Raw genomic sequence first — 13,004 nt, 5'->3', positions numbered from 1 at the left:
AACCACATCCTGTGTATTACCAGTTAGAATTAGGAAGAGTGAAGAAGAGTGTTTTGGATTTGATATCCCGCTTTATCACTACCCAAAGAAGTCTCAAAGCTACTAACATTCTCCTTTCCCTTCCTCCCCCACAACAAACACTCTGTGAGGTGAGTAAGGCTGAGAGACTTCAAAAAAGTGTGACTAGCCCAAGGTCACCCAGCAGCTGCATGTGGAGGAGCGGGGAATCGAATCTGCTTCACCAGATTATGAGACTACCTCTCTTAACCACTACACCACACTTAAGAGAAAAGAAAAACAACAGCATAAGGAACATTTTTCCCTGAGGTCAGAGAGGCAGTCCATCTAGCCAAGGAGAAAAAATGTGGCATATAAATGTAAATAAATAAAGTACTCTGGCTGGTGCTCTCAGACCACCGTACAGAACAAGTGATGTCTTACAATGGAGAGAATGGGCTGTCACCTCCAACTGGTGCATCTCTGACTTCTTTGAGGGCATCCATCACCACTGCTTTACTTCCTCCCAGTTTTGGGGCTTGTTTTAAAGGTGAGCCCATGGTGTTTGAGAGTGGCCTATGCAAGTCCTGCCCTGGAAAAGGTCAAGCAGGTTCTTTTTCTAGAGTTCCTTGGGCAAACCAAGGGCAGCTAGGCTGGGAATGTGCCTAAGCTGCCCTGTCCTTAACAACTGAGCTGCTGCCGCCACCCTGCAGCTCCTCTCATTATCCAGCCTTCTTCCTGATGACTTCAAATGAATCGCCTTGTACTGCTAATTTCCCCCACTTAAACAGTTGTTTGAGCAGAGTTCTCTGTAAATTGTCCTTCCTCTCTGAATGAGTGCTCATTAGCAAATCATTGAAGTGTGCTTTGTTGCTGCCTACTGTATTGCTTCACTGCTGAGCTGGTGGCTCAGTGAGGCCTGAGCAACACATCCCTTGGCTGTTTGGATTCACCTCTCCCCTCACAGGGTGTTGGGTTTCTTTGTGGGTTTTTCTTCGGTGAGAGGTCATTTGGAGAGCAGCTTTCATTTCTCACTCCTCCGCTGACAGCGAGGTGCCTTTCATTCTAGGTAGAGTATAGCAGGGCCCTTCTGAGTGGGATTTGAGCACATGTGCAAAAGAAGACCGGTCTTGCTTTCCTCCTCATGGCTAATGGCTTCCAAGGATGGCTGCTGTGATCAACCTACTCGTCTTCCTTCCTTCCTTCCTTCCTTCCCTGAATGGAGGCCTCTCTGCCGCTACTGCTTCTCTCTAACTGTGTTCTTTTCTGTTCCTTTTGGGTTGCTTTTCCTAATCCTTTTTTTAAGATTTGTTTTGCTTTGGCTGACCAACTTACCCTTAGCATCAACCCCTTAATCCCTGTCTTCTCACAGGTCTGGCCCGAAGGGTTTCAATCTATCTTGACAGAAGTAAACAGGGAGGTGAGTGCTCTCTTTCCTCTTACCTACAATCAGCGCGGGAGGGGGTGGTCCTTCTAATCATATGTGTTGTTGTTGTTTTTAAAATGGCATTCCTTCTAACATCTCCTGGGTCCTGTTAATTCTTGGAAGCAGCTTAGCTTCTCCTGGCCTTCCCATTCCTTGCTTTGTATTGCTTGTCTGTACTATGCAGTGTGGGCTTCTACATCTGATATTCTGTCAAGATGGGCCTCAAGTGTCCAGTGGAAGAAAGGCAAAGGGAGGAGATTCGTGCATTTTCCTTCGCTTCGGGAGCCTGATCACAAAATGTGGAAATTGGAAAGTGTTTTCAAGATATGCAGAGGCAATATTGTTGTGTGATCACTTTATACAAGGATCGCAGCAGGCCAGCCATGCTCAGGGTACAGCAGCTTCTCAGCCACCACCATTACTCTTAAACAGTTCAAGAGATGGTCTGGAATGTTTGAGCATCTCTTCGTGAAATGCCTCTGACTTTGTTGACTGCTACGTTTCTTTGATTTGTAATTATGGGATGCTGAGTGGAAGTAAATGGCAAGTGTGACCTTGTTTCAGTCTGGAAAGTTGGTTTCCGCCTTTGGCAATTAATTGTCTGGAAAAGGTTTTGAACATTTCCAACCTACAGTAAAGCATGTATTTAGCTCTTTAGACTGAGACTGGGAAAAAGACCTGTGGAGGGATGGGACTTGAAATCCTTCTCTGTTGTTTCAGCTTTTGAGATAGTGACAGATGGCTGGCACAACAGGACATGGTATGTGTGGTATGTGTCAGAAAGCTGATGTAATCTTCTTAGGCGCTCTATGAATTATTAATATTCACTAGTTGATAAGGGCTGGAATGTGTCTGCAGTGATTATCAGAACAAAGGTGGCTGTGTGTTCTGTGATTCAGGCTTCTCTTAGGTGGGGGCCTTTAAACTTTCTCTGGTTATTGGGAAGCAGTGGAGAAGAACGTGCAAATACAATGGATTACTATGAGCATCCCATCTTTTGTAGAAACTTGCTGGCAAGCTGCCAAAGCTAAAATTAGGAAGGGTGGAGGCTGAAGGGGTTTCCTTTTGATAGGCTGGGGACCAGACCAGCTTATTGCAACCACCATAGAGAATCAATACTGATGAGGCTTTGGAAGCAACAATCTGTCAGGAGTACACGGATAGATAGCTTCGCTTCAGAGCCAGCCTGGCACACCTGTTGAGGTCTTTGAGAACACATTTCTTTCTGTGAGGAGTTGGAGAGTTTCAGAGTGGGAAAATGACTGCAAAAAGCACAGAAATATTTGCTCCAGATTATAAAGTGCAAAGACACTGCCATCCCATCTGATAAATGTGACTAACCTTGTCTCTGATTCATTATTCTATGTCAAATGTAACAAAAAAGGTGAGAAAAGGTCCATTTGGGGATGTGAGATTGCCAACCAATAGTATCTATCACAATAGCATAACCATGTGGTCCAGCCTCATTTCTCCTCACTCGCTGCATGATGGCTAAAGGCAATGCAGGACTGTCTGTAAATGGGTTTGCTTTTAGTTGTTGTACTGATAGTTGAAGGAGTTTAGCAAATGTGGTAAATGTGTCCTGGACAGTTGTTGGATCCTCCATCTTGCCTCAGTCTCACAACTAACAGAAAGTGTGCTCCAGACCTCCCACTCCTGCTTCCCACCACCTTAGAAATTTACCAGGGAAATACCACTGCATCAATTGCTTCTGGGAAATTAATGCATTCTAAGGTCCAAACCAGACTTGACATGGAAGAACTGTGATTAGGATCTTTTGTAGTTTATTTGCTAATTAGCGGTCCCATGGGGCTGCTTTGAAGAGTGGGGAAGTAGTACTCCAGGAGAAAGAGATTTATTAAACACCATGGCTTTTTCTCCAATGTAATTCTTCTCCTATCACTATTAGCTTAGGGGGAGAGCTGCTGTCCACATCTGTCTTCTCCACGCCAGTTATAGCAGACTTTATGTAGGGAGGGGGGAGTTTGCTTTAGGGGTAGGGTATGGAAGGAAAGAATTACAAATCTCCCTGAGCACCACTTCCACACTCTTCAAAGCAGTCCCATGAGGCTGCTGATTAGCAAAACAAAAGCCACAAAAGACATTAATAACAGATTTCCCTGGTCAAGTCTGAGGGTCTTATTCCCTTCAATCTGACACTTAAAGTAAGCCGTGCTTAAAAATCCAATTTATAATTAAATAAATGTTCAAATCAAAGAAGCTCCAGGCAATGCCTGGAGCTGGATTAGGAGCTTCCCCCAGCCCAGGAGCTCATAAAAGTTATCGGGTCTTGCACTTTTTTTTTTTTTAAAGAGTAAGGGGTGCGAAAGCTGGAGGGATGAAGTTTAGGGGGGGAGGCAAGGAGAGAAGCAGGGCAGAGAACAGGAATACTACTAAGTAAGGAACACAATAAGGAGTTTTGTTTTTGTAAAGGAGACATTTTGAACTTAAAAGGCAGTGTTAAAGCTCCATCTAGGAGAGACTTTAGTAACTCTGCTTTGTGGGGCGGAAAACGTCTAGGAGAACTGCATGTCATGCCACATTTGTGCTGTCTCAGAACCAGCATCCAAGTGCATTCATTATCCACCATGATATGGATGAGACAGAAGGAGTCTCATGAGGAGGTGATGTGTTATTCTTTTTTAAAAGGCAGTAGGTGAATCCCAGCATTGATTGGTCTGTGGGATTAACTTATGTTGTGCCTCTGTAGTCAGAGACAGAGTATGATGCCTTGAGAGAGGTCAGGTCTTTTATGAAAATAAAGTAATTAGGGGAGCGGCAGCTCTATTTTGAGGCACTTTTCACTTGGTAAATTAAGGCTCCCGGTGTTCTAGAGAGTCTTCTTTTGTCATTTGGGTGATGCTTGGCACAGGAGTGTCACTTGAAGGGGCATTTTCAGGAATTAATGAATTATGAGGTAATGCAGCCTCCCCACTGCTGCCTGGAAATTAAAACAGGGACATGGCTCATTTATCAGCCAGGAGGGGGGGCGGTGTATAGAAGATCAGCTTTCCTTTTCTTGGATACTGTTGTGTTGTGGCCTGTGCACACATTTCTGAACTAATCAAAATACCAGTTAGACAAAGACTGTGATACAGCGGGGATTTTGGGAGAGGGGATGGGGGTGGAAACATGATTTAAATAGAATGTATTTGGAATGCAGCTGTTTCTGATGCCAGGGTTCTTTGCTGAAACGTATGCAGGGAACTATTCCACTGAGATGTATCTCTGACTTTGGGGGAATCCTACAAGAAGTAGCTATGGAAAGTTCCAGTGGCTGACATGTTTTTAAATATACCCTTTCATATCACGCAGAACTGCTAGTCCTTGCGTGAAGAAGCCAAGAGGAATTATATTTAAAATTAGCTTTCTGCCATGTGTCTTATGCACTCAACTTCATGTACAGTGGTACCTCGGGTTAAGAACTTCATTTGTTCTGGAGGTCTGTCCTTAACCTGAAACTGTTCTTAACCTGAAGCACCACTTTAGCTAATGGGGCCTCCTGCTGCCGCTGCACCGCCACTGCACGATTTCTGTTCTCATTCTGAAGCAAAGTTCTTAACCCGAGGTAATATTTCTGGGTTAGCAGAGTCTGTAACCTGAAGCGTATGTAACCTGAGGTACCACTGTAATGCCTTATGGAAATAAGATGGAAGTTCATTTACGCCTTGTCTGTGAGAATATATCAGCTGTCGTGAACCTTGCCTCTTTGGGAACAAATTGTGGCAGTAGGCTCCATTACAGATTTCCTCATGAGCACATAGCAGCAAGCTCTCTAGTACCTGAGCAGTACCTTGCATCAGGAGCCCTGTGGGAATGTCATGGAGGGGATCGTTGGATCTGGGGGGAGCTTCACAACATCATAATCAGAAACCACAACAAATATTAAAATGGTAATAAATGCAATCAAACATCAGCAGCAGATAGATGTTAAACCAGCTGTAACACAAAAAAAAACTAGAAAGCAAAAAGATGCTGAGTAAAGACCATCAAATCTAGCATCACATGAATGGATAAGGGGAGAAAAACAACTGAAGCATCACTGCTGAGAGAGCCCTATTGCCAGTAGGCACCCTCCTCACCTTCAAAGATAGGGGTATCCAGAGAGAGGCTTCTGACAAAGATCTTAAACAACCAGTTTCAAAGGTTGGTTTATGTTGTGTGGTGTTGTGCTGCTGTGTGTGTAAAATCAGGAGATATATACATATATAAAGACAGTTCACAACATGGGAGGACATTGCTGAGAAGAGGAAGGGATGGTGTTTGTGCATTTGAGTTGTACAGCAGAGGAACATTTAGCGTATAAGGAAGTGAAAGAGCAATAATTTCTATTGGTTTTTCTAGTCCTCTTCAGTCGGTGGCTGTGACGCTTATGCTGCCACACTTCGCACTGTGCTCACAACTATGGATGCATTTTCACATGAACAAATACTGCTATTTGAGTGCTGAAAAAATGCAATATCCTTGCAACAGAGAGCACTGTTTTGCAAACAGGCATTTGGACTCCTGGAACAAATAAGAAACAACTAATTGCACACAGATTTTATTGTTTGCAAGAACATTGTTTGGAAAGGCTCCAAAAGATCTATCTTCTTGACTCTGTGCCGCACATCCCCCAATCCCATGGAAAGGTTGGTTTTCTTTTTTTAATTAAAATGAAATCAAGAGTCATCAACGAGCCTCTGATCCGCAAGACGCAAGGAACTTGAGATGTAAACATGAGTCAATAATGTTATGATAGTTCCCTCTTTGAAAACCACCAGAAACCTCAGGCCTACTTTAATAAACATTAGTTTGCCCTGAAGTAGGTAATGCACACAAGCTACTTTGCTCATCATCATGTAGCATTTTCTATTAGCATTTCATAGCATTCTATATATTTATGCACTTATGAATGAGTTAGATTTAATGCAAAGGGCGGCTGTCTCCATAGATCTTTTTTTGCTTTTCATGTCTCATGAATGGGTTTAAAAACACATCTTAAACATCTCAGGTTCCGCTTGTCTGCTGCAATCCTTTGAGAGTGGAGGGAGGCTGTGCCATCCTAGTTCTCAGCACATGGGCACCCTCTGGTGGCAAGAGCTACATAAACCTCCATGTCACTACTTGGAGGAAGAGCGTATTCTATATTCTATCAAGGGCCAAAAAGGGTTCCCCTGCTTCCTTATATTGTAAAATGGTTGTTATCACTGACGGCTTCGTTTGCCAGGAACTATGTAGGAACAGGCCAGGTCACTTCCTCTTGAGCATAGTTGCCAAGGAAGTTGTCAAGATTTAGGAAACAGAAAGCAGCTGAGAATCCAGAGCACACTACTTACAGAGGAAGGCAGTTCTCAAAAAACACAGGTGACTGAGGAAGGAAGCAAAAGGCAAATAAGCATATTGAGAAGCAATATTTGTCATTAACTGCTAAATATTCAGCAGAACCCCCATTGCTCAGTCAGTGACTGCTTCCAGTTTTATAGAGCAGCATAAAGAAGGGAGTCCTTCTCACCCATGTTTGCAGAGGCTTACATTTTTCATTAGTCTTCAGGAAGAAATCTGTATATCGTCCACTAAAGAGTAGAGTCTTGTTCATTCCACGCAGTTAAACCTTCAAGAGAGCCAACTCCTTTTAAGTGATGTATGATGAACATTATTTTTGTGCTTCCCTTCCCACAAAGGAGAGAGAATTAAGGTACTTTATTAACCCCATTTCACAGTTGTAAGAAGTGAGACTGGGCAAGAACAGATGTCTTACTCAAGGTCAGTCAGACCATGGCAGAGCCAGGAATTTAAATCCTACCTCCTTTATTTAGCATTCTGTTCACAAGGCAGTTAAATGTTGAACACTTTGTTTTACTTTGCTTCTGGGAAGATGTGAGAGCAGAATAGCTCCATACCTCCATGGAGCCCCACAAAGAGACATTACAGTAGTTGATCCAAAAAACTATAAAAGCATCAATCATAGGCAGCTTAGTTTCCCCCAGGACATTGTGATTACCCACCGGTCCGTCTAGTCTAAAGTCAGACTCATCTACCTGACAACTTCCTCCAGACACTAAGTAAACAAAGGTGCCATGCCATACAAGCAAGGAGAAAAACCCACATATTGTGTATGTGTGGTCTGCAGATTATGTTGCTGCTGAAACAGTGTTAAGATTCTTGTGCTAAAATGTAAGTATGAATGACTGAGAAACTGGCAGCTTAAGCATCTCTTCCTAGAGTGCTGCCTGCTTAAGATGAAAAGGCATCATCCATCTCAAGCCTGCTGGGTTTATCTTGTCATACGGACCATAAACAGGATGACAAACGCAAAATGCTTTAGAGGTGCTTATAATCTAAACGGCTGCCTTTTTTGCTTGCTCTGAATCTGTAGCACCCCTCCAAGTTGCCAAGGAAGCTGAAGAAACAATAAGTTTGTATGTCCAGATAAAAATATGTACTGTCCGTTTTGCTGCCATTCTCTCCCTCCCACCCTGCGCCCCTATTGCTTGCAGTAAGAGCAAACGAAGGGCCCAAGGGCAGCCCCCAAGTTCCATACTTGCACAGGTGTTTTGGCAGCCGGCAATTCCAGCAGGCCACAAGAAACATTAAAGTGGGCCTGGGCACGGCCACTGGATGAAGGGAATGAAGACAATGATAATTAGGAAGATGCTTTCAGAGCATATACCTTGATCATACTCATAGAGTTGGAAAGGGACTGGGGGGTCATGCAATCCAACCCCCTGATAAAATCAGGATCTGCAATGTGATGTGCAGCAACAGCACCTCTAGCAGGTGACGATCCAAGGCGGGCAAGAGAAGTAGCTTCCCTTTTTTTTGTCTTACAAGACCCTTAATCGGTGCTTGTGTTTATAGCACTAGGTAGAATGTTTGTGCTGCTGTTATGTCTTGATGTCCCAGCTGCAGGCACTCTTGGAGGATACTGATTATCTCTAGACACGTTCCAGTCTGGACTCAGGCCTGTTATGGGGACTGAATCTTCCTTGGTTGCCCTGATGGATCTTTATCAGGAGAGGGGCATGGGATGTACGACCCTGCAACTTCTGCATGATCTCTCATTGACTTTCAATACCATTTGCTGTTTATATAGAGTTGTATATAGACCTTGGTTGGATAAAGCTAATAGTTTTTATTATATGATTTTATTATTTTGCTGTACCCCGCTTCAAAAACTTACTCAGTACAAAGCATTATAGAAATGCATTAAATTAAGAAATAAATGTCCCCCTGCTTTATGGTGCTACTGCCCTTACGGTGGCAGTTAGTATCTAAGGGAGTGCTACATGTTTTTGCTGTTAAAAGATTAAAAAATTCAAGAGTTTGCTTTTATCTTTTGACTAGATATCTGGTCTTTTTGTGGGGCTGGGTACTTTTCATAGTACTTCCCTTTCAGAAGACTGGTGCATTAGTCGTTATTTGGGTTCTGTTTTGTTATCCTATAAAAGGCCCTGGTGGAAGTCATAGTGAGGTTGGCAGGAAGAATCAAATGCTGCCTTGTTGGGTTAAGGAAGAGACTGCTATGAATCCTAAATTGTTTCAGAGTCATTTGTCATCGCAGCCCAACCTCCTTATAAAGGAGCCCAGGTGCAGAAACCAGAGGAAAAAAAACATGTTGCATTGGATTTTGTTGATTAGAAACAAGAGAAGGTCGTATCACTGCAACAAATTCATTTGAGTATTTCCATGCCTAATGCAATTTACTGCTTATCTCTATGTTAAAAAAGCAAAGCAAAACAAAAACCTTATGGCTATATTGGAGAGGAATGGTCTTTTTCTTCCCTGGGTACAAAAACAGGGGGACAGATAATTACTAAAACACTTTCCCCTCACTTTTGTGTATCATACAAGCAGTTTGTGACTCCTGTGAATAAAACATTTCAAATGAAACCAGCTAGAAACCACTGTTGAAGGCTGCCGCCGCCACCACCCTGCACCCTGCTATATTTTTTTCTCAAAACCTGCCACTTCCCAAAGTCCACAGTACCTACCACATTCTAACATTGATGCACAGTGCACTCATTGTGTTGGATTGCTCTGCTTGACCGGAAGATTTCATTCCCACAATGTTCTGACTTATTTCATCTGTCCACATGTACCAAGATATAAATTTGTATGGCACACCTTTTTCTTTCCTCAGGAGCAGGGATGGTGGTGGACTGGGAACAGGAAACTGGTCTTCTCATGACTTCTGGAGATGTACGGATTATAAGAATCTGGGATACAGACCGAGAAATGAAAGTTCAGGTAAGCACAATATATATTGCTTATGGATCTGGTATTTAAGCAATCCGAAACAGAGAAATGTCTTGTGCTGCTAATTTCGCCACTCAAAAGGCTACTTGTTAATGAGATAATTCCTGAACTCAATACAGAAGGTGTCTGTGGAAATGCTTCTCCATGGATGTCAAAAAGTTTATGTGGGGTGGAATGTGGGACCAGGGTTACTTACAAATGGGGTGAATCATGCCTGTGTACCTGTGATACATTTTGTTTACAAAGCATGCTTTAATACCATCTCTCATGCAGACACAGACAAGAAGCATACAGACAAGCACTTTCTCTCATGTATGCATTCACACACATGCACACAATGACAGAGGAAGCTGGCCCTGATTGGCTGTTGCTGGCTGTAGCTTTTCTTTGAGCTGTTATTCCTCCTCTCCCTTGGCAGTGGTAAGCTCCCATCCTTTTCTTCACATGCATCTCTAACCATGATCCAAGGAAACTTTAGGAGTGCAGGCAGCTGACACATCCCACAGTGGAACAACAAGCCAGCCAAGCTTTTTCCTGACTGTCATTCACTGCCAGGACTAAGAAGATCCAGCTTACAATGGCAGAGGCTAAGTGACAGCAAATTTAAATTCACTATACTGAATGCACAGAGCAGTGTCTGGGCCAACCCTGTCTATGTGTGCTAGAAACTGACTAGCTGGCAAGCCTAAAAGTCCCTTATAACATCTATCTGCCTTTGGCAGCCCCCCAAACGCCATTCCTCTCTATCTGCCACCTAAAGTCACCTACTACACTTCACATCATGACAGAGCCGGCCTTGTTCCTCCTATTCTATAGGCATGGAGACTGACAAAGGAACAGAGCAGTTTTAGCCGCCTTGTTGCTTGAGCTATCGTGCCACTCACCTTAGCAAAAAAAAAAGTACATTCACATCAGTTGCCATTAAATCAAGCCACCTCTTCAGCCACATAATGAGAGGTAACATCTCTGTCTAAGCTGCTGTGGGAAATAAAGTCTAGTCTACAAATCTTTTGGAAATTAATTACCTCTGGATGAACATTAATTATGGCACTTTGACCCAGCAATGCAGCACAACTAAGCCTATGCTAATCTTAATTATTTTCAAATATTATTTTATCTGTGCAAATTAGAGAACATCAGAAATCAGCAGGGTGAAAATATTTTAAATTAGAATGATTAATGATTGTACGGAGAGCATCTTAAAGGCATTTTATTTCTTAAACAGTGCAAATTGGTTTTTGCAGTGATTCGGGGGATCAAGACTTAATCATACTGCAAAACCCAGAGCAGCAGAAGCATAGTAGTCATATTCAGAAATGCCACTGCCCATTATTTGAGCCACTGAGTATATGTTGGGTACTAGGTTGGTAGGAGATGGTGAGAATCATCATAGATTAAGGGTGGGTGCATGGGCTTATATACTTGAAACAGATGTGGGGGGCAATTTTAGAATAGTTTGTTACTAGTTTAATGGTTTCCTTGCAGAAAGAGAGAATTTGGAATGACACTTCTATTGATCCAACAGCTGTGATGATCTAGCACAGTTGGTACAATAAAATCTCAACTGAACTAGTCTGCATCCCAGGAGTGGATGACTTTTTTTGGCCCAAGGTCTGCATTCACTCTTGACCCAACCCTCCCAAAACTGCAAGGCAGCAGCAGGTGCAGCTAGACCACACTCCCATGTGTGATGCTGTCTTCACAGCAAGGCCATGCCCCCTCCCCGTCCATTAAATGATTGACCTGATCACCAGGGTGGACACAGTTTGCATCTCCATCAGGGAACTGGACTGCGGGATGGGGAGAAGCTTAAACCTATCTGTTTGCCCCAGCACTGTGTTTAATTTGACCCTCCCCCTTCTTTTTGCTGCCAAGGACTTGGGAGAGTGCTTGGGGGTTAGCTACTGCTGCCATAGCTTATCTGGGTTATTAGATATCTGCCAAGAATGGTGGTCTGCAGCAAGCAGGCACCAACTAAGCCAAGCTAAGGGTTCAAACAGGAAATCAAATTGGCACATGGGTAAGCAGGGATGAGCACTGTGAAAGCAGTGCATCTGTGCATTGGGTTTCTCATGCTGCGGAGCCAGGGTAGACTTGGAAGCTTCTTGGGACCAGAGGGAATCCTCTTGGCCTATTGAGACATCCAATCCTTACCGATACCGGCTGTTAGTGCAAATAACAGGTCAAATCTGAACACTTTCTCATTTGGCAGGTTACCACAATGAGAAAGATGCCTGGGTCCACTTGCCAGACTTCTAGTTCAAGGCTCCACTCCACTAATTGGATGGAACACTAATTTGCATATGAGCTTCATGGTAGAAAATTCACTCACTTCCCCCAAGTGTCATCACGTTCCAAATTGACAAGTTACCTGAATAGCTGCCAAGATGCTGTTTACATATTACTAAACTCAGTTGTTGGATGGAGCTGGAATTCTACATGCAACATTAGGTGCAGAAAAGATCTTGTTGGCAAACAGATTGCAGAAATACTCCCGCCGCCGCTCAAGGCAAAATTGCTTTCCTTTGCAACCTGAAACTTCACTCAGTAATGTCAGTCAACTGGAACTATTTGTTCCTTAAGCACCTTTTATCCACAGATTCTGCTCTTTGCCTGTGGCATGCTGTGGATGGAACTCTAATCTGGATTATAGTCTGATTTGAAAGAATTTAATAGACACCATTGTGGCCCTTTCTCAACCCTCTGCAAGTCTACAAGAGAGTTGATTTGGAGACACAAAAGTATCTTAACTTGCAGAGCCTCTGCCAGATTTTTATCTCCAGTAAACTGTTAATCTAATATTTTTTTATGAAGCAAATGCAAAAAATAACATCAAGAGAAGGCGGATAGGCTCACAGGAGCAAAAATAGGAAGGAGGTGTGAAATTAGCTAACATAATTTTGCAGAGCCAGTTCTGATTGTTATGCTAGTTTGAAAATGTTGCTCAATTTTTTGGTTGCTTAATTGAAACTGTTTTTCTTTTTCACAGCTGCACTCTTATTATTCCACACAGTTCTGTTATGCGTAGCACATAAAAAGGAAAGGGCTATAGCCTTAGAATAACGTTGTCGGGTGTCTTTCCAACAATAATCCAGCATTGCTCTTTGTGTTTATTATTTTCCAGAGTTGTTCTTTCATAAAGTACACTGCCCTTGGTTTCTGTTCTTACCATTTTTCTGCAGAGCATGAACACATGCAGCATAGAATCTTGTTGCAGCCTGTCAGGACTCCAGGTTTCTATTTCAACCTTGACCATGGGCATGCAATGTTTCATCTTGCACAGTTTACTTTCCATAAAAATATGAGGGAGAATTCCTGACTCCAAAGAGATTATAAAGGGCTC

At 43.0% G+C, this 13,004-nt stretch overlaps 1 protein-coding gene and 1 pseudogene across 3 annotated transcripts in view; one reads left to right on the top strand and one right to left on the bottom strand.

Moving 5' to 3' along the window:
* LOC308470661 (cytochrome c pseudogene) overlaps positions 1–13,004 on the bottom strand; it is a 351,629-nt pseudogene that overhangs the window by 125,293 nt on the left and 213,332 nt on the right. The gene's annotated exons all lie outside the window — the stretch shown is intronic.
* Positions 1–13,004, top strand: part of RPTOR (regulatory associated protein of MTOR complex 1) — a 313,545-nt gene that overhangs the window by 286,231 nt on the left and 14,310 nt on the right. The window contains exons 29-30 of one of the 2 annotated variants that reach the window (XM_080993601.1): positions 1,370–1,417; positions 9,546–9,652. In XM_080993601.1, coding sequence (XP_080849727.1) covers positions 1,370–1,417; positions 9,546–9,652 — 155 coding nt within the window. The remainder of the gene's footprint in view (positions 1–1,369; positions 1,418–9,545; positions 9,653–13,004) is intronic. The other variant, XM_080993602.1, reaches the window with a different exon arrangement.

The sequence above is a fragment of the Podarcis pityusensis genome (assembly GCF_964106645.2).
Source record: "Podarcis pityusensis genome assembly, chromosome: 2".
NCBI lineage: Eukaryota > Metazoa > Chordata > Lepidosauria > Squamata > Lacertidae > Podarcis > Podarcis pityusensis.
The sequence above is the reverse complement of the archived record's forward strand: the minus strand, read 5'-3'. Positions and strand labels throughout refer to the sequence as shown.